At 34.7% G+C, this 23,096-nt stretch overlaps 1 protein-coding gene across 1 annotated transcript; it reads left to right on the forward strand.

Annotated features, from left to right (window-relative positions):
• The first annotated feature begins 3,976 nt into the window (after positions 1-3,976).
• Positions 3,977-12,020, forward strand: LOC132624359 (uncharacterized). The gene is made up of 8 exons (XM_060339154.1): positions 3,977-4,151; positions 5,028-5,080; positions 5,203-5,343; positions 5,441-5,719; positions 11,195-11,263; positions 11,358-11,504; positions 11,772-11,842; positions 11,987-12,020. The coding sequence occupies exons 1-8, from the start codon at positions 3,977-3,979 to the stop codon at positions 12,018-12,020; spliced, it is 969 nt and encodes a 322-aa protein (XP_060195137.1).
• Positions 12,021-23,096: the final 11,076 nt, after the last annotated feature.

Raw genomic sequence — 23,096 nt, forward strand, 5'->3', positions numbered from 1 at the left:
TTGTAATAGAACCTCCACAAATCAAGGGATATATTTCAGTCCTTATTAATCTATTCTTATAATGTCTCATCATCTTAATAACAAATAACTTTTTATCTTTCTATACTAGTGAAGTTAGTCACGCTTCGCGCAGTGAGGAAGGAAGTAAATAATCTTTTTTCTTATATATGAATATTAAAAAAGTTAGCCTTCGAATTTAAATAGTTTAGTTTCAAGTTTTAGTCTATTTTATTATTAACATTTAATTTTATAATTTCTCGAATCTGTTTTTTATCACTTAAACATTGTTAGTCTTGTATAATTTAAAGAAAATTAATTTCTTTATGTACGGATGAGTAACAAATTGTAAAACATTTTGTTGTATAATTAGTACTTTATATATATATATATATATATATATATATATATATATATGCACACAAGAATTTGTCTTTTATCTTTTCATAGTGAGTTTAAATTTAATAGTTTCATAATTCTTCCTTATTTAAAATCTAAAAGGAAGGATAATACAAAAATAACATACGCCCGCAACATTACCGAAGTTTGAATTACACCTAATTTAGCCGCATACATATTACTATATATTTTGTAAAAGGTGATCTCTTGCCACTATATGACGCCACATTGCATAGAGAGTAGTGATTATTCTCTTTAAGAGGGGAAAAATCACATACAAAATTACAACATTTTGTTCATTAACTACTTTTTTTTCATACTTTTCTTTACTTTTTTCACTTCTTTATTCTTCTTCTTCTTTTTCTTTTTTTTTTTTTCTACTTCTCTTCCTTCCTTTTCATCTTCCCCCGCCCATCATTCTTCTCTAACCTTTGCATTAATTTTTGTCTTTCCCTTTCCCTTTTCCATTATTTTACGTCCTGTTCGCTTTTTATTTTTTATTTTTACTTTTTTCTTTACTTACTTTCTACCCTTTCATTTTCACAAAAAGAATAAAATAAAAGTGAATATTATTTTTACTTTCTATTGTGATATATAGTACTTTTTTATATAGTTTATGAACATATAAATTTTATTTCAAAGAACTTGAAATATTTTTGTCCGAATTGACATCGAAAACTAAGAGGTTTGACTTTCATTCTTCAAATCATATTATAAAAGTGGAACAAAATGAACATTATTTTTTGTGTATCACTTTCGAAAATAAAAATAAACTATCAAATTCTAAATACAATTTTCATGAACCTCCGTATAAAAACAATTATCTTAAGTCAAATCTAAAATTATCTGAACAAAATCGAACAAAGAACGTACTTGTGATTATCATGTACGCGACTGAACATTGTAACCAAATGCTTTAGCGCAGAAAAAATAGATTTAGCAATGTCTTTGACATATAACGATGTATAAGCATATGCTGCCCCAAATTCGGTGCCTTTTTCTTTCTTCTTTCTTCTTTCAACTCTTACCTCCTTTGCAACCGAATATTCTCATTTCTATCAAATAAAAATAAAATAAATATATCATAAAAAGGAATGGAAATAAAAGGAAATTTGGAAAAAATGAAATGGAAAATAAGAAAAAAATCACTTAAAACATAAACATTGGTTGTAAAATCAAAATAACCAAATATTGGATGATATCTAACAAAAGTGACCAAGCATTAGGTAAAGAACCTGTTTTCCTTGTTCTAATATTGATTTGCCATTTTCCACTTGTGACCAAATGAAAATTTATGAGAAAATTATGATAAGGTGTCATAATTTATAAGTAACATATTGTTTGGGGGTTATGAACTTGAAAAGACATGGGAGTAATGGAGATTATTAAGAGTAGGAGTTATGGAGATGAAAATGTGTGAATTAAAGATGAAAATGTGTGAATTAAAGGATAAGTTTAATGCATATTATTGAAATAGAAGTTATGAAAATAAATGTGAGAGTTATGAAGACGATTTTTTGAAACAAAATAATGAAGAAAAAAGAAAAAAAAGTAGAAAAAAGGTAAATAGGATCTTTGGCCAAAGAGAGGTGTCACATCACTCTTCTTTTACCTAGCTTTATTATATATGTAGATTTTCAACTTTGGAGCCGTCAAAATGGACTTGGTCCTTGAGGCAAGCTCAGCCCAGCCCATTACTAGTATAGGGTTAGTTTAAGAATTTTTATGCCCAATTAAAATTGAGGCTTATTAGCACAGCTCAAGTCAGCCCGCTGGCTCTTGAGGCTTGATCGAGGGTGGCCCGTGTGCGAAAATGCTATTTAATTTAAATTAAAAATTTAAAAGAAGATTGTGAAAAAAAGAAGTAAAAACTAGGAATAGTGATTACCGAATAAGTCATATCATCTTACACAATATTTTATTCATTTAGCGTTAAATCCTAATCACCGAGTATATAAGTTGCATTCATGATTGCGATTTAATTTAAATATAGAGGGGAAAAAGGTAAAAACTAGGAATAATGATTATCGAATAAGTCTTAGTATCTTACACGATACTTTACACATTTAGTGTTAATCCCTAATACTAAAATTTCTAATCACCAAGTATAAAAGTTGCATCTATCATGCAAATGTCCAAACACTTGATGCTACTCAAAGTTGGTTGCACGACTTTATCCGAATTCAAAATGGTAACATTTTCAAGTGAATTTAATTATTACTATTACTTTTTGATATTATTTGCATATGAATGTAGACGAAAATGAAGGTGTTAATTAAGATAACTTTGTCAACAGATTCAAATGTGTTTGATCATGTGTTGGCGTTGAATATGCTATAAGTCGTAGAATTATGTACTTTTATATAATCATATGTTTGTTAACAATCTAGCGTACTTAAAAGTTCGATCTTAGATTAAAAAGAAATTTTCTTATAAGAAAAAGATTGGAAAGAATGAAGGGCTAGCCCGCCCCAGCCCATGAGTTTTTTAGGGCTCACTATTTTAAGGCCTGTCAAATGAAGGGTCAACCCGCCTTAGCCCATCAAATTCTTTGATACGCGAGGTTTAGGCTGAGTTGGGTGGGCTAACCTGTTCTGACAACTCTACCCTACTCATTCAACGCCTTCTGATCATTTTTAATATTTTTCGCAAAACCTCTCCCAAGCTCTTAAAAATTAATATGTCCATCTAATATACTAAATATCATTGTAATTTATATATATATATATATATATATTATTTATATAATTATATACTATTACAATACACTGTATATATTTATTCCATGTATATATTTAATCATCCACTAAAATAATATATTTATCCACTTATATATAATTTTATTGTACAAATATATTCAATCATATCGTGTATATATATACTTCATTTATGTCGTGTATAATTATGCAATGTAATATGTATATATGTAGTATATGTATGGTATAAATGTTGTATTCATCTTATATTTTTAGAATAAATTTGCATATTCATGGTATTATAAATTTTTTCTTATGTTTGGTATAATTTTTATATGTATTCAATATTTGTGCAGTACATTTGGTATAGATATTGTACTCGTTATATATAGATTTAATACATACATACCGGTAGTTCAGTGGCTAAGACGCAGATAGACTTTTTGCTCCTTAGGAAGACAGATAAAGGTCTCTGTCAAGACTGCAAGGTTATTCCAAGTGAGAACCTGACGACCCAACATAAGCTCTTGGTGATGGAATTGGAGATCAAAAGGAAGAGGAAGACGAAGGTGGTGGATGACCGATCGAGGATCAAATGAGGGAGCTTGACTATCATCAATGCCCAGGAGATGACTGACTGAGGATCAAATGAGGGAGCTTGATTATGGCCAGTGCCCAGTATGTGGGATAGGACTACTAGTTGCATTAGGGAAGCAGCTAGAGAGGTGCTGAGAGTCTCGAGAGGTAGATTTGGAGGGCATCGAGGGGACTGGTAGTGGAATGGCGAAGTCCAAGGGAAGATGGAAGCAAAGAAGGTGGCGTATACGAAATTGGCAGAAAATACGGACGAGGAGGAAAATTGGTTGAATAGGGAATGGTATAAGATGGCGAAAAGGGAGGCAAAACTTGTGGTTACCGTGGCACAAACGGCAGTTGTTGAACGCTTATATGTAGAATTAGAGGAAAAAGGCAGGGATAAGAAGTTGTACAGGCTAGCCAAGGCAAGGGAAAGGAGGGCACGCGATTTGGACCAAGTGAAGTGCATCAAGGACGAGGATGGTAAAAAATCGGTAGATGAGGCACTCATTCGTCGGAGATGGAAATCATACTTTCATAAACTCTAGAATGAGGAAGGGGACAGAGACGTTGTGTTGGAAGAGTTGGAGCACTCCGAGAGGCGGAGCGATTTTGGGTATTGTATGCTGATTAGGATTGAGGAGGACAAGGGTGCTATTCGTAGGATGCGAAGAGGCAGAGCAATCGGTCCTGACGAGATTCCGGTGGAATTTTAGAAGTTCGTGGACTTGGCAAGTATAAAGTGACTGAATGGATTGTTTAATGTCATTTTTCGAACAACGAAAATTCCCGATGAACGGAGGAGGAGTACAATGATCCCTTTGTACAAGAATAAGGGTGACATAAAAAATTGCAACAACTATCAGGTTATTAAGTTGTTAAGCCACACTATGAAAGTTTGGGAGAGGATAGTGGAGTCGAGGGTGAGGAGGGACGTGTCTATTTCGGAGAACCAATTCAGATTCATACCGAGGCACTTGACTACAGAAGTCATTCGCCTTGTAAAAAGACTGGTGGAGCAGCATAGGGAGAGGAAAAGGCATATGTTCATCGATCTAGAAAAGGCATATAAGACAAAGTTCCGAAGGAGGTTCTATGGAGATGCTAGGAGGCTAGTGAGTTACATATGGCGTACACTAGGGAGATCAAGGACATATATTATAGAGCCAAGACCGGAGTAAAAACAGTGGGAGGAGATCCGAAGCACAAGACAGTGGGACTGGGAGGAGACTCGGAGCACTTCCCACTTGTGATGGGGTTGCATTAGGGGTCAGCCCTTAGCCCCTTTTTATGCCCTGGTGATGGATGTATTGACGCAACAAATTCAAGGTGAAATGTCATGGTGTATGTTATTTGCAGATGATATAGTTCTAATTAACGAAACTCATGGTGGAGTTAACACTAAGCTGGAGGTCTGGAGACAAACTCTAGAATCGAAAGGGTTCAGGTTAAGTAGGACAAGGCATAATACTTGGAGTGAAAGTTCAATGATGTAGAGCATGAAGCTTACGTAAAAGTGAAGCTTAATATCCAGGTCATCCAAAAGAGAGGAAGTTTCAAGTATTTGGAGTCTATTATCCAGTGGAATGGGGAGATTGGTGAAGATGTCACGCATCGTATTGGTGCAGGTTGGATGAAATTGAGGCTAGCATCCAAAGTCTTGTGTGATAAGAAGGTGCCATCAAAACTTAAAGGCAACTTTTATAGAGCGGTAGTTAGACCAGATGTAGTATGGTACGGAGTGTTAGCTAGTCAATAACTCTCACGTTCAGAAGATTAAGGTGGAGGAAATGAGATTGTCACAATGGATGTGTGGGCATACAAGGAGAGATATGATTAGAAATAAAGAGATTGGGGACAAGGTGGGGGTGGTCTCGATGGAGGACAGGATGAAGGAAGCGCAGTTGGAGATGGTTCAGGAATGTGAAGAGGAGAAGTTGATTTTGGATGGTTTCAGGAGGGGTAGAAGTAGGCCGAAAAAGTATTGGGGAGAGCTGATTAGACAGGACATGACTCGGTTTCAGCTCACCAAGGACATGACCTTAGAGGAGGTTATGGAGGACACAGATTAGGGTAGAAGGCTAGTAGGTAGTTGAGCGTTGTCACGCTTCACCTGTACATACTTGTAGTTGTAATATTATTCTGGTAGTCTCTTGCTCTTAGATTTATTTTATTATCCGTGATTATTGTATGATTTTGGGGTAGTTATGATATTGTCCCCCCCCCCCCCCCCCCCCCCTTTTCAGATTGCATTGTCATGTTTTATACCGTATTTTGCCATTACTTCGGTCATTTCTTTCTCCGACTGCTTGGGTTTGCATTTCTTTGAGCCGAAGGTCTATCGGAAACAACTTATCTGCTTTCCAATGTAAGGGTTAGGTCTACGTACACTGTACCCTCCCCAGATCCCACTAGTGGGATAACATTGGGTACGTTGTTGTTGTTGTAATTATTCTTGCAATAAGAAAAAAGAAATCAATATATATCGGGTATATTTATCATGTATACTCGCTCTGTCCCAAAAAAATTGTCTTCCTTTCCTTTTTAGTCTGTTCCAAAAAGATTGGCACCTTTCTATATTTGAAAACAATTTAACTTTATGAGATGATTTACAGCTACACAAATATCTAAGACTTATTTTGGACCACACATTTCAAAAGTCTTCCTTTATTTCTTATTCTGTGTCAAGTCAAAATAAGACAATCTTTTTGGGACGGAGGGAGTACTCCAGAATCTAGATATATAATATTTTACAATATATGAGATTGAATTATAAAATTATACTCCGGATAACTTCAAAATATTAATATTATACCAGTACTATACCATGTATTATACTCGGTGACAAATCTGAAATGTCAATATATCATTAATATTTAATACTATACCGTGTATATTTAATATGCAAATAATTTTTTACAACAAAATAAGGAAGGAATAAGATACGGTTGTTCAGCTATGCAACCATATCAACATTATACCATGCATTTCAATATATAAATAGATTATTTTTAAGTTATACACATATGTTAGTGTACAAGATATAGACTAGAAAACAATATGCACGTATCATATCAAATTTTGCTCTCATATGAAATTATACATTTATTTTTAGTATATAATTATCTTTTTAATCAGCTGTATTTTGTTTCTAAAATTGTTTTGGAAGATAATAATTTTAATCTAAAAAATAAGAAAGGAAAGTTCTTCGATTGTTATACGTGATTCTCTCAAGGGTGATTCCTTTAATTTAGGAATTTATTATGGTATTGTTAATGCTAGTTGCCATGAAATGTTAACTAATTAATGCTATCATGTTTTTATGATAATTTTTTATAAACTGCCTATTTATGTTATTTTTCCTTTTCCTATTCTTCTTTTCTCTCTCTCTAGGATAAATATCTCAAAAGATCACTCAAGTATGTAGAATTATCTAGTAAACTTAACTTAGTTTTGTATCAATAAAATCACTCAACTTATGGATATTTTTCTTACAAAATCACTTAAGTTAGATTAATTTTTCCACAAAGTCATTATAACCAAAAAGCAAAAAATATAATTACATAAACTTCCCACCAAGTTTGGTTATGTATTACTTACTTCCTTTGCGATTTATAATTTTATGCTTACTTTTCCTATTTAAATTTCTCTGTAATAATTTTTTTAACCTAATTATTATTAATATAAAAGATTTTAATTTAATTAATTTTCACATTATCATATATTATTTAGCTTAATTAATTTTGTAAACATTCTTTTTTTAGGTCATCAAAAAAATTGACTTGACAAACTAGAATAACTTTTTATGCCATGTAGACAGGAATTCTATACTAAATAATAATATCATGTTGAAGAACTCATATCAAATATCCGACCCACACGTCAAAAATGGGGTTCTTTGCATTTTGCACCCTTTACGTATACTCTCTTTTGTGATTTGCATTTTATCCTATCTTTTTTTAATGATATGCACCCTGATCTTTATATTTTCCTACAAAACTGTAAAAGACCTATTTTATTTTATTATTTACAAGGGTAAAAATGAGAAAGCACAATTAAAATTTCCCTAAATTAAGCTTTTTCATCATCACCCTAAATTAATTACTATATGAGTGAGTAATCTTTCCCACCTTCTCTGTGCGTGATCAATTAGATCTAAACACTGCTACCGTCAAATCAATTTTGATAGAAACTTTCAGCATCTTTGGATAAAAACAATGTAGAGTACGTAAGGAGAACTCAAAAGGTCAAAGAGAAATGAAAACGTAAAGAAGTATTCTCTAAATAAATATCAATTAAGTTTCATATGGAGTGAAGCAAGAATATTAGGTTTTCAATGGGAGTTCTATGATCCATTTGCATTTTATTAAAATTGAAAATCGAAGCCATTGCGATGGCGATGATGGAGATGACTACTTCCATGTTGTTTAGTATTGTTTTTTCTCAATTTACATAATATTTTATTTTTATTTTTTTTAATTGGGGTTTGCCATTTTTACCCTTGTAAACAATAAAACAAAATAAGTTTTTTTTTTTTTTTTTTTTTATGATTTTGTAAGAAAAAGTAGAAATTTGGGTATATATATACAAATCACAAAATAAAGTATACGTTAAAGGTGCACACTACTCACTCTGTTTTTTAATGACCCTTTTTAATATGATACTAGTATTATTTAGTGTGGGGTTTATGTAACATAAAAGATTATTTTGATGACCTGAAAAAAATGTTGACAAAATTAATTGAGCAAAATAATATATGACAATAGACAGATTAGTTAAATTAAAATCTTTTATATTAATAATAATTAAGTTAAAAGAATTATTAACAAAATTAAAATGAGAGAGGTAAGCATAATATACTAAACCACAAAGGAGGTGAGTATTACATAACTAAACTTGAGGGGAGGTTTATATAATTATCTCTTTTAGTTTTAGTTATGATGACTTTGTGCGAAAACCAATTTAACTTGAGTGATTTTGTAAGAAAAATTAATAAGTTGAGTGACTTTATTGATTCAAAACTAAGTTAATTGACTTTAATAGATTATTCTACATACTTGAGTGACCTTTAAGATATTTACTCCCACTATCTCCATTGCTAATCACCCTTTCTTTCTAACCCTATGCGGTTATATGTCTGCATTAAAGTACTCCCTCCGCCCCATAATAAGTGTCACTTTAGCTAAAAAAAAATTGTCCCATAATAAGTGTTACCTTAGGAAACCAAGACATAAATTGACTAGTTTTTCCAACTCTACCCTTAGACAAAAACTTACAAGTTAAAGTAACATCTATATGATGAATGGAAAAGCCACATAGTATCTTGGTATTGTTGGATTCCCAATGTCAAAAGGTTACTACTTGTACATGCTCTAATCAACAGGAAAAAGTAATTTATTTTTATTATATAGGCGTAATTTAGTAAACTTCACATTGCATTATTGGTTTCTTAATATGCGTGTTTTTTGGCTAAGAGTATCTCTTTTTATACTTTGTAAATTTTTCAATTCCAAGGTAAGTTTAAGACCACAAGATCTAAAAGATATACATAATTAACTTTTATTTAAGTTCACAATATTCAAATGCTCATTATTACTAAGACACTTAAATTGGGACGGAGGGAGTATTTTGCATGTTTACAATCCAGTCCTCTCCATCTCGTTACTCTCTCATGCACCCTCTTCACGACATCTCTGAAAACACGGCAATTCCCCTCGGCCATCACCAAAATACAATAAAATTTTAAGCTCTTTCTACGTGAAAAGCAATCGCACGAATTGAATTAGGGTTTTTGTTGAAGTTTATAATGGAGGGTCGTGTTGTGGGTAACAGGTATCGAGTTGGTCGCGAACTTGGCAGTGGAGCGTTCAGTGTGATCTATCTTGGTCACTTTCTTTCTTTCTTTTTTCCCGGAGGACACAATTTATTAGTGTTGTTGATGTTTTCTTGGTGGTGTAGGTACTGCTTTATAGACTGATGAAGAGGTCGCTATTAAGCTGGTCAGTCTTCTTTGTCTTTGTGTGTAATTTAGCTATTTTGGTTTTTGATATTACTCTCATTTCAGTTGTGCATGTGCGAGGTAGCTAAGTATCCAGTTGAACTAGTAGAGGCTGGCAAAGCTCACGGTACACCAAGGTTATAAAAAAAAAAATAAAAAAATTCAAAGTCCTAGTCCTAGAGAGAACCTTTATCATCAAGCTCTTTTCATTCATGTCACTCGTTAGTAGTTACTCGTTAATAGTTGGGTTTATTTACGTTGCCGCCATGACACACTTAGTTCATTCGTGCCGCTAACCACTAACGGAGCCCTACTACTATCAGATTTTGCCACGTAATATTATCTAAATCCTTCATTAACCAACCCCACCCCATTTTACAAGTAGCATACGCTAGCCATTTCGTTAAGTTCAATGGCATATTTGAGCCTTTTTCCAATCATTTATAATAGGACTGTCTTGGGTAAGAATTACTAACTTATTTTTCTGTTTATCATTGATGTATGACATTCAATCTTTTAGAATCATATTTCTATATAAACCTTCATATTTTCTAATTTTATGTAACAAACTTAGGACCCGTTTGGCCATTAAAAAAATTCACTTTTTTTCGGAAAACATTTTCACTTTATTTGGAAACCAAAATTTGGACATTTTTTTCGGAAAACGTTTTCACTTTATTTGGAAATCAAAATTTGGACATGGAAATTCCAAATTGGAATCTGAAAAACACTAAAAACCCTATTTTCACTTTCAGTACAATCAAACAACCAAATTGTTTTTGCAAAAACTATAATCAAATACAACTCCATCTTTAACTTCAACTTCAAAGGTTTTCATGGCCAAACGCCTACTTATAAGGACAACTTTGCCCGGATACTAATAACATTATTACTTTACATGAAAAATTATACTCTCTTATTACTCCAATTAGATTATGAATCTAATCTTATTCTACATCATTCACAATTTTCACATACTTTATGACTCTTTAAAAAGATTTTAATAACACATAAAATTGTTTCTTACAATATTAATTACATGGAAGTGAACTATATCACTTTCCTATATTTTAACATGGTTATTGTTTTAATAATCCATTTGCCCTAAGGTTAGAGGCGTTCGGAGTGTTGAATGTAGGATATTGATTACTTTAACTTTTTAAATATACGTATTTGGGCATTGCAATAAAAAAATATTTGAAAGTCCCTACAAGATATTTGAAGAGATCACAATCAAAGAAAAACTACTTCTGCTAGCAACCAATTTAGGAATCTCCTTCAGGCACTGTGTTGAGTAGAGAATTGAATTAAACTCTATTCTTTCTTTTTGAAGTAACATTAGGAAGATGAATCTCATATGTAGAATATTCCTATAGACCAGTATCTGCAAAATGTTAGGTAACCGAGGTGCTTTATTTGCTCATGCTTTTAAGTCTTGGCTTGTAATGTCTCGTCTTTTCTGACATTATAAATGGCAATTCCATCTATTTATTTTTATTATGTTACGAGATAATAAAATATTTTGCAGGAAAATGTCAGGTCAAAGCCTCCTCAATTGCCATATGAGGCAAAGTTGTATAGAGTTCTTCAGGAGGAAGTAATGGCTTATCCTATTTCTATTCCTAGTCTCTATTCTCACTTGTCTAGTTTGTTCTGGTTAGCATTATAATTTTAATACTTCACTCTTGTAGCTGGAATTCCAAATACGAGGTGGTTCGGCTTGGAGAGAGGTTACAATGTTCTGGTCATGGATTTGCTTGGACCCAGTCTTGAAGTTTCATTTATTTTTTTTTAGTAGTAAGTTTTCCCTGAAGACAATGATGCTTGCAGATCAAATGGTTAATTTTAATTTAATGCTTTAAATTTATACCTTCTTAACATGTGTTGGTTATATGGCTAGTCTAGTGTTTACTGTAGATAATTGTATTGAATTTGTTCATTCTAAATCATTTTTGCATCGACATATCAAGCCAGAAAATTTTCTTATGAGTTTAGGAAGGCGTGCAAATCAGGTCCCATATTCTTATTAGTGTGTTGTTACTTTGTTTCCATGATTTTGCAGGATTTATTGTTTCTTTAATATTTTGTTTTGGCTTAAAATGCAGGCCTACGTTATTGACTTTGGTCTAGACAAGAGGTACAGACACCATTCAAGTCACCCACACATTCCTTACAGGTAAGTTGATTATGAGTTGCTCATTTGGTAGGATATTAAGTGCCTTCATTTCTTGCCACTTTAAAGTCTTGAAAATACTCTTTGGAGGGAGGATGTAGGGAATTCTCACTTGCCCCTTGTGTTCTTTTCCCTTGTTTTTAAAAGCTTTGAGTTGGCTTTAGCATTGGAAGCAATCTAATGTAAAAGTCCCTTCCAACGAGGACATCACAACGCCATACATTTATCCTGAAAAAGGACATCATGGCCAAAATGAAGAACGTTTATTAAAATTTCCCTTCGAGCAATAGAAAAAAAGAAAATATTCATTAAATTTTAAAATAACCACTGCAGATAGTCATGTTTGCTTTTGCTTTTGGATAGACAACAGCAGGTTTTCTTTATTTTTGGCTAACTTTTAGATTTTGTAATCACAGCACTTTCCAGTTGCTGCTTTTGACATTAATAATACTTACCTTCTCTAAAAAAAAATGATATAGTCCTGTTGGGCAATGCGAAGTTACAGCTAGGTTTGTTTTTATATTTTAATATGATGGTGGGATATTCCGACTTGTCTATAATGATAATGCCAAATGTTCGATGTGGTTTCAATGCGTTGATTTGGTATTAATGATTAAGATTAAGATGTTGATTTGATATTGATGATTAAGATTGATAACTTAATTTTAGGAATATATTGTATTGATGTAAATGATTAGGAATTAATTGTGTAATATTGTCTTTCCTTATTTAGTCTTAGAACTCATGTATAAGTACTCATTCTTATGGATTGTATATTCATTCAGAAATACAAGAAGCCCTTTCTTCTTGCTAAAAATCTTCATGGTATCAGAGTCATTGCTGCCTTTTTGAGGTGAGTTTTCTCCCTCGCAGCATGATAACGTCCAAATCCACCCTATTAATTAGAATGGGCACGGTCGTATGCAAATATATTTTACCCAACTATGAGTCGGGGTCGAATCCCACAGAGAACAATATGTAGGCGATTAGGAAAAGTAGGAATTTTCACCAACTACGCTAAAGCCAAACGATAGATAATATTTTGGTTTTGTTTGAGGGAAAATTATAACTAATGCAAAAATGTAAACTAACCTAGAAAGCAAGTAAAATGATCAATGGCCACAAGCATGGATACAAGGGAAACTACGCTCAAGTAACGATCCAATGTACTTCATGATTTACAAATAATGGTGACTTTATATTACTTAGCCTCGGATAATGACTCTAATTTAGCTTCTTCCGAAGACTAACTAGACTACCTAATTGAATATCCCTAAAGCAATTAGGAGCATTAAGAACACCCGAATATGGCTACAAGTGGTGTCGCCTATTCCTAGGTCGATTTCCATTAGATGAGGGTTAACGCCCCAAATTCTTGTTAATTAATCTTTCCCAATCCCGAGTTTGCCTCTTTCAAGTTTAAACCGAAATAAATGGGCAAGTCTTAGGGTTAGCTACTCCCTTAAGAATCATTCAACATGAGATTAATTAAAGAAACAATAACTCACTTCATTAGGGATAAAATCATTCAACACATAAGCAAAACAAGAGATTCAATCCAAACTTAAACAATATATACTTCCATAAACAAGGTTCAAGTATTGAAATGAAATACTACACACATAAATATTCAATACCAAACAAGAAATTGAAGAAAGGATTAAGAATATCTCATTAAAGTGCTTTCAATCTTCTCCTCCAATGTGTTGGTGTGAAACCCTAGCCTCCAAGGACTTGTGTTGAGCCAAAGATCATAATGTTTTTCCCCAAGTCTTCCTTTTATGTTTCCCCCATTTTTCCAAGTCCAAAAAATGACAAAATATGCCCCAGATTTTCGTTTTTGCAGTTCTGCCCGTTTTTTGCAAATCTGTCCCGTTTTTGCAAAATTGTCCACTTTTGACAGTTTTGCAAAACTGTGCAGTTTTTGTCCAATTTGGCCTCTTTTTGACTTTATTTTCGCTTGGTTTCTTCCGATCACTTCTAAATCACATAAACCTATAAAATTGAAGTAAACAACATTAAATGCACTATTTTTTAAATCAAAACATAGCAACAATCTAAGATTGAAGAAGAAATAAGTTGGTAAAATACCAACTTATCACAGCACTAGGGTTCCGTGTTTTATCAAAGAGGTCGAGTTTTTCTCTCTCTTTGTGGCTGTCCGCAGAAAAAACTCCTACCGTTCAGTTTGTTTCTGGATTATTTTTCTCTGTTGGGTCGCTGGAACATTCTGAGCCTATCCCTATCAGTTTTGATTTTTTTCCAGTTCTCGGGTCATAGGCCTATTCTAACCCTTTCCATCAAGATAATATGGGTGACACTACTTCTGGAGAGATTTTGTCTCAAGATGAATTTCAACATCTTCGTCGTCTTCTGAACAAACTTGACTCTTCTAGTGTTATTAGCCCCCATTATGTGCAGTCATGTATTTCTTTTAATGCTCAGCTTAATTGTTGGATTATTGATTCTGGTGCGAATAGACACATGACAGGCTCTTCTAAAGGCCTTCAAAATTACTCTCCTAGTCTCAAAGGGGATTATGTCAGAATAGCCAATGGCTCCCTAACCCCTGTCTCTGGAACAGGTTCAATCTGTTGTACTCCTGATATTACCTTATCATCCATTCTTCATGTGCCTGATTTTCCTATTAACCTATTATCTGTTAGCGCTATCACCAAAGAACTAAACTGTAGTGTCAGATTCTTTCCTGATTATTGTGTTTTTGAAGACCTTCATACAGGGAAGAAGATTGGCAGTGGTAGAATGCATGATGGCTTATATTTGATCGATGGAACTCGAGACTCTGGTCAAGCTTTTTTTGTAGGAAATAAGGATGTCAACCGAGAAATAATACAGTGGCATAGACGGTTGGGACACCCATCTTTTTTTGCTTTAAAAAAGTTATACCCTGGTTTATTTTCTAGAACTGAGTTTGAATCTTTGTCTTGTGATGCATGTGAATATGCCAAGCACACTAAAAACTCTTATCCTCTGAGCGACAATAAAAGCACAATTCCCTTTTCGATTATTCATTCTGATGTCTGGGGTCCTACTCAAACACTTTCTTTGTCTGGTAGTCGATGGTTTGTTACTTTTATCGATTGTTGCACTAGAATGACATGGGTATATCTGTTAAAAGCCAAAAGTGAAGTTTTCTCCTGTTTTAAGTCATTTCATAAGATGATTTGTACTCAGTTTGAGGCTAAGATAAAGATATTTCGAACTGACAATGGCACAGAATACATGGATAAAACTTTTGGAGCTTACTTGGAGTCTTTTGGGATAATCCATCAAACTAGTTGTCCTTATACTAGTGCACAAAATGGGGTTGCTGAAAGAAAAAATAGGCATTTGTTAGAAGTAGCAAGATCCTTATTGTTTACCATGAATCTGCCGAAGCCTTACTGGGGGGATGCCATTCTAGTAGCTGCCTACCTCATCAATAGAATGCCACTTCAAACTCTCAATTTCCGGAGTCCTTTAGAAGCTTTAAAGGGTAAAAATGACTATACTGTTCCTCCAAAGATATTTGGGTGTGTTTGCTTTGTTCACGCTAGGAACTCTGGGAAACTTGAACCTAGAGCTCTTAAATGTGTCTTTATTGGGTATTCTCCAACACAGAAAGGGTACAAATGTTATCACCCTCCTTCTAGGAGATTCTTTGTCAGTATGGATGTTACCTGTCACGCCCCAAAACCCACCCTAGACGTGACCGGCATCCGACGTCATGAACAACATCGGAAGAACCTAAACGACATAATAATAATAATACTTGAACCCGCCAGGTTCAATATTCGCCTCCAACAATTTATAAATTAAATGTAACACATGAATTAAATCAGCGGAAGTCTTTATAAGCAATGGCCATCAACGTGGCAAACACCCATTAAGTCGTACGAGACTTTTGACAATCTACCCACAATTCTGACAACTATCTATGGAGCTTCTAAGAGACATAACAATCGTCAAACTTCGGGACGCAGCCCGGAAATCTAGAATAATAAATGAAACGGAAAGTGTCCCACGAACAAGGATGTGGGCTCACCAAATCCACAGCAGTAGCAAGTCCTATTAAGCGTCGAAAGTATCACGAACCTGCTCTTCTTCGTTACCTAACATACCATCAAAAACAACAATGGTATGCCTGAGTACTTTTGTACTCAGTGAGTGCCTCGGGGACAACAAGTATTATGAAAATAAAATATAATAATATATAAAGAAATCAGTTCTGAAAAAGATAGCATAAAAACAGCCATTCCACTTTGTGATTCTCATTATCATTTGTTAAACAGTTTACAAATCCATTAATCAATATAGAAACAAGTATTCAACATGTGTATCTCCATAAGAATTATCAAAAATCGATTATGAAGTCTTTTGTTAAGTTACAACTTTTAATTATGCCTTTCAAATTGATCATGATTGTCAACAACGGTTCCATGAGAGATTATGAATATTACACATATACGAATATTTTACATACTGGCACAAGCCCAAGAATCAATCACATCGAGGGAATGACCGTAGGGTTCCCTTGTCACAACTCACCACACCGAATTATAAAGTCTCGGTGACCACTCATCCTCCCGAATGGCTAGGCATAAACACACCGGGATATGAAATCCTCGGTAACCACTCATCCCCCCGAATGGCTAGGCACACTGCGCAATACACCGAAATATAGATTCGCGGTGGCTACTCTTTCTCCCGAATAGCAAGGCCATTAATGCACCCCAGGTAGCGAACCCGGGAGTGGCCACTCCTCCTCCCGAATGGCAAGGCAATTAATACAATAGGATCCATAGTGGCTACTCCTCCTCCCGAATAGCAAGGCAAACAGAACAACAAAGTCCATGGCATAGAAGCCGATTCACCAATTGTCTCAAAGCAGTCATACCGTCAATAACATTTAAGTTCATTACACATATCGATCAACGAAAGGCATATCAATTTAACTCTTTACCATTTACCATGCCAAGAATTTCACTTACGAATTCTATATCACTACAAGCCACTCACAGGAAACAAGATAGAAAGCAAGCCACTCATAGGCAAACTAATCAATCAATCGATAGTCCTGGTTAGGAAACCACGGAGGCTAATCGTCCTCTGGACAAACACAACTTTACCAGACAGTTACAAAAACACAAACAAAAATACAAATAATGTCATATTACTAAATTATCAATTATGGCTTAGGGCCGAACCTCACTTCTCAAGTCATCATCCCAAATAGAGGCATTTCAAGTTACCACCGATTGAGAATCTTATTCAAATATCTTATTCAAATTTCAAGTTTAAGAAACCCATTTTACAACAAAACAAGTTGAAGGTCTAACCTTTAGAAGATTTAAGTTCAATCATCCAATAATGGGGAAAAGCGAGTTTCACAAAGTAGTATAGTTCGTGTAAGGTTCGATGCGGGCTTGACCCTACACACGCATGACCTTGTCTAAAAGAAATCATCTTTGTAGTCAAATTATCATTACGGAGCATTATGCCATATTGAAAGGATAAGTTATTCCGACCAATGTTTGAAAACGTATAACTTCTTTACGAAAGATTTCCATGTCTTAAATCATCAATGAGAATATCATTACCAACCCTTAACCATCATTATTAAACATATCTTATAGAGGAAAACATTCATAATATCACATACATATATAGGGTTTGTTACAATCTAGGTTTAATGTGGGTTTGTCCCCTCACACACATTAATCACCATTTAAACATGAATTAGAGTTCAAGGAACATGAAAAGATTTCTTTTCCTTTCATTCATTAAAGGATCTTGAATAATATTTATACTTCCAAATTCAAGAACAACAACATCAACAACAATCTCAACAATTATTTTATATCAATATCCAACTAATTCTATCCATTTAATCATACCAAAACAGCCCACAAATCATTTGATATCCAAAAATCATAACCGAGCTTTCAATGTCATTTTCTCTATTCTAACCCGTCAAATCTATCAATGATAAGGGTAAGAACATTATTAAAATCTTAGACATACATTAGGGTTTTGTATGAGAAGTTCACCCTTTCTATTCAATAAAGAACCTTCAAGAAAAGAAGTCATGCATTCCAAAATAAGATTTTTCAAAAGAGACATACGAATCAAAATCAAAGAGTTTATAAAAAAAATCGATCAAAAGAGGCATACCTTAATTTGTTAAACAAGATTTAACAATTCACTTTTCTATTGAAGAACACCCAAAACCTAGCTTGAATCTCTTTGGAAGGAAATATGTTGCAAACCCTTAATTGCTCCAAAACCTGAATTAAAGACTTGAATTTTGGAGAAGATTTCCCAAATCTTGATTCTTGAATCTTGAGATGGGTTTTCTTGAAAACCCTAGATTAGGAATGATGATTTCTTGTTTAGATTACAAGGATATATGTTAGAATGGAGTTGGAATAATTAGAATGGACTTACCTTGGTGTTCTTGATGTTGGAGGAGAGTAGGAGGTCGTTCTAGGGTTTGAAGGAATGAAAAATAATGAGTTGAACTGATATGGACGAATATATATTGTTCTGTGAAAGTGAAATTTACGACCTGAACACTGCTGGTCGTAAAGTCAGTTTACGGGGCCGTAAATTGATTTACGGACCGTATTCTGCACTTTGGACTGCACTGTGTCGCTTCAGTAAAATGACCATAACTCCTTGCACAAATGTCCGTTTGACCCCCGTAAGATACCGTTGGAAAGGTATTTCAATGCTCTACAACTTTCATCAAGGAAGTTTTCCCAAATTCGAAATACGTTTTGAAATACGGGCCGTAAAGTGAAATACGGTCCGTATTTAACCATATGACCTCAAAATGTCAAATTCCAGAATGTTCAGAAATTCTTGGTTTCAGTTTACGGGCACTGTTCATGGTCGTAAATTGAAATACGGTCACTGTTCATGGGCGTAAACCACCATATCACAACTGAACAGAAAAATTTCAATTTCCACATTCTTTATCTGATGTTCTAAGTCTAGGATCGTGGTCAAAACTTTCGTTAAAAGTACGGGGTGTTACATTATCCCCCCCTTAAGATCATTCGTCCTCGAATGAAAGTCGTGGCTTAAGATTCTTCACTAAACCTCAAATTTCAAATTTTCAAGAATTCTTCTAGCAAGGTGAAACATCCTTAGAGATAATATACGACTAACCATATAACGAATGCATCATTAAGGCCTAAACACAATTGTGAGATTTATACTTCACTCTAAACTTTCACAGGAAAACACATCCGAAAGGTTCAACACATACCTATAGTAGGGAATAATATTCAAGGTAACACGGCTTGAGTAATACCACAACAACTAGATAGAACTAAGCCCTTTTTGATTTCACCCCGCAAGTCTTAAGATACGACATAAGTCTACTCCGAATTTTTAACAATATCACTTTTTCACTCTATAACGGGTCCATCAGCAAATTCAAGCCTAACCATTTCTGATTGACAATCCAGAGTTTCATAACACTCGGAAAGCTAGTCCATCCCCAAAAATCACATCACAGTTCATCATTTCTAATTCAAACACATTAAAAGTAATCTCACAACCCTTAACTACAATGACACAGTCTCTATACATTATAAAAGCGATAACAAGCACGCAGGGGTATTCATAGAAAAAGGGTGTCAACCATTGTTCGACTTCCACACAAAATCAAGGGCAAGATTTTGAGTTATATAAGAAAGAGTCGAACTCGAATTGATCAGCTAATACGCTTTAAAAGAACATATAGTAAGAATACCTGTGGCCCCGGCTTCAGGATCTTCTGCCGTATCCCTACGAATCAAACTATAATGTCGAGCTTGTCCCCTATTAGCGGTGTTAGAAACCGTTTTACCAGCCCTATTACCACGAGCATTAGGGGTGTTGTTAGCATTACCATCAGACGGATTATTCCTTTGGCCTGAAGAGTTAGCCATTTCACGAATCCACTTCCTACAATATTTCTTGATATGACCACCCCTAATCCCACAATGGTGACAAACACGATCCTCCCATCTAAATGTTTGTCGGTTACTACCTTGCGAATATCTGTTCTGATCATTGTTCCTCTGACCTTGTCCACCAGATGGAACGCCTATATTAGACTGAGAACCAAACTGTTGAGGTGCATAATTTCCTTTTCGTTGCCCTCCATCATACGAACCAGTGAAACCACCCACAGATCGGGCCTTCTTACTTTGTTCCCTGTCTAGCCGCTCTTCTCCCTTCCAATTCTCTTGTTGCTCGGCAAACCCAACCAAGGAATTACCGTTCTTGACCCCAGCAGTGGTATGGTTAGTGACCCTGGTGGCTCGTCCGCCAGGCGATGATTTAGAAGCACCATTGTTTCCCTGATTACCAGTCCTCGCAGGAGTTAAAGCCATTTCTGCAGGGCACGAATTATTGGACACGTCAGAATGATCCTAAAGGAAGTTCAGGCTCTATAGCACAATCTAGAATAAAGAGGAGTGAGAAACACCTATAAATGCCCTGGTAGTCTTTCGATCATGCAGGTGATCAGGCTGCACAAGGAAGACTCCACTAGACACAGCTCCACAGACACAGAAAACTCCTAGGACACATTTAAACCTAGGCTCTGATACCAAGCTTGTCACGCCCCAAAACCCACCCTAGACGTGACCGGCATCCGACGTCATGAACAACATCGGAAGAACCTAAACGACATAATAATAATAATAATACTTGAACCCGCCAGGTTCAATATTCGCCTCCAACAATTTATAAATTAAATGTAACACATGAATTAAATCAGCGGAAGTCTTTATAAGCAATGGCCATCAACGTGGCAAACACCCATTAAGTCGTACGAGACTTTTGACAATCTACCCACAATTCTGACAACTATCTATGGAGCTTCTAAGAGACATAACAATCGTCAAACTTCGGGACGCAGCCCGGAAATCTAGAATAATAAATGAAACGGAAAGTGTCCCACGAACAAGGATGTGGGCTCACCAAATCCACAGCAGTAGCAAGTCCTATTAAGCGTCGAAAGTATCACGAACCTGCTCTTCTTCGTTACCTAACATACCATCAAAAACAACAATGGTATGCCTGAGTACTTTTGTACTCAGTGAGTGCCTCGGGGACAACAAGTATTATGAAAATAAAATATAATAATATATAAAGAAATCAGTTCTGAAAAAGATAGCATAAAAACAGCCATTCCACTTTGTGATTCTCAATATCATTTGTTAAACAGTTTACAAATCCATTAATCAATATAGAAACAAGTATTCAACATGTGTATCTCCATAAGAATTATCAAAAATCGATTATGAAGTCTTTTGTTAAGTTACAACTTTTAATTATGCCTTTCAAATTGATCATGATTGTCAACAACGGTTCCATGAGAGATTATGAATATTACACATATACGAATATTTTACATACTGGCACAAGCCCAAGAATCAATCACATCGAGGGAATGACCGTAGGGTTCCCTTGTCACAACTCACCACACCGAATTATAAAGTCTCGGTGACCACTCATCCTCCCGAATGGCTAGGCATAAACACACCGGGATATGAAATCCTCGGTAACCACTCATCCCCCCGAATGGCTAGGCACACTGCGCAATACACCGAAATATAGATTCGCGGTGGCTACTCTTTCTCCCGAATAGCAAGGCCATTAATGCACCCCAGGTAGCGAACCCGGGAGTGGCCACTCCTCCTCCCGAATGGCAAGGCAATTAATACAATAGGATCCATAGTGGCTACTCCTCCTCCCGAATAGCAAGGCAAACAGAACAACAAAGTCCATGGCATAGAAGCCGATTCACCAATTGTCTCAAAGCAGTCATACCGTCAATAACATTTAAGTTCATTACACATATCGATCAACGAAAGGCATATCAATTTAACTCTTTACCATTTACCATGCCAAGAATTTCACTTACGAATTCTATATCACTACAAGCCACTCACAGGAAACAAGATAGAAAGCAAGCCACTCATAGGCAAACTAATCAATCAATCGATACTCCTGGTTAGGAAATCACGGAGGCTAATCGTCCTCTGGACAAACACAACTTTACCAGACAGTTACAAAAACACAAACAAAAATACAAATAATGTCATATTACTAAATTATCAATTATGGCTTAGGGCCGAACCTCACTTCTCAAGTCATCATCCCAAATAGAGGCATTTCAAGTTACCACCGATTGAGAATCTTATTCAAATATCTTATTCAAATTTCAAGTTTAAGAAACCCATTTTACAACAAAACAAGTTGAAGGTCTAACCTTTAGAAGATTTAAGTTCAATCATCCAATAATGGGGAAAAGCGAGTTTCACAAAGTAGTATAGTTCGTGTAAGGTTCGATGCGGGCTTGACCCTACACACGCATGACCTTGTCTAAAAGAAATCATCTTTGTAGTCAAATTATCATTACGGAGCATTATGCCATATTGAAAGGATAAGTTATTCCGACCAATGTTTGAAAACGTATAACTTCTTTACGAAAGATTTCCATGTCTTAAATCATCAATGAGAATATCATTACCAACCCTTAACCATCATTATTAAACATATCTTATAGAGGAAAACATTCATAATATCACATACATATATAGGGTTTGTTACAATCTAGGTTTAATGTGGGTTTGTCCCCTCACACACATTAATCACCATTTAAACATGAATTAGAGTTCAAGGAACATGAAAAGATTTCTTTTCCTTTCATTCATTAAAGGATCTTGAATAATATTTATACTTCCAAATTCAAGAACAACAACATCAACAACAATCTCAACAATTATTTTATATCAATATCCAACTAATTCTATCCATTTAATCATACCAAAACAGCCCACAAATCATTTGATATCCAAAAATCATAACCGAGCTTTCAATGTCATTTTCTCTATTCTAACCCGTCAAATCTATCAATGATAAGGGTAAGAACATTATTAAAATCTTAGACATACATTAGGGTTTTGTATGAGAAGTTCACCCTTTCTATTCAATAAAGAACCTTCAAGAAAAGAAGTCATGCATTCCAAAATAAGATTTTTCAAAAGAGACATACGAATCAAAATCAAAGAGTTTATAAAAAAAATCGATCAAAAGAGGCATACCTTAATTTGTTAAACAAGATTTAACAATTCACTTTTCTATTGAAGAACACCCAAAACCTAGCTTGAATCTCTTTGGAAGGAAATATGTTGCAAACCCTTAATTGCTCCAAAACCTGAATTAAAGACTTGAATTTTGGAGAAGATTTCCC

This window comes from Lycium barbarum, chromosome 12 (genome assembly GCF_019175385.1).
Source record: "Lycium barbarum isolate Lr01 chromosome 12, ASM1917538v2, whole genome shotgun sequence".
In the NCBI taxonomy this organism is placed as follows: Eukaryota; Viridiplantae; Streptophyta; class Magnoliopsida; order Solanales; family Solanaceae; genus Lycium; species Lycium barbarum.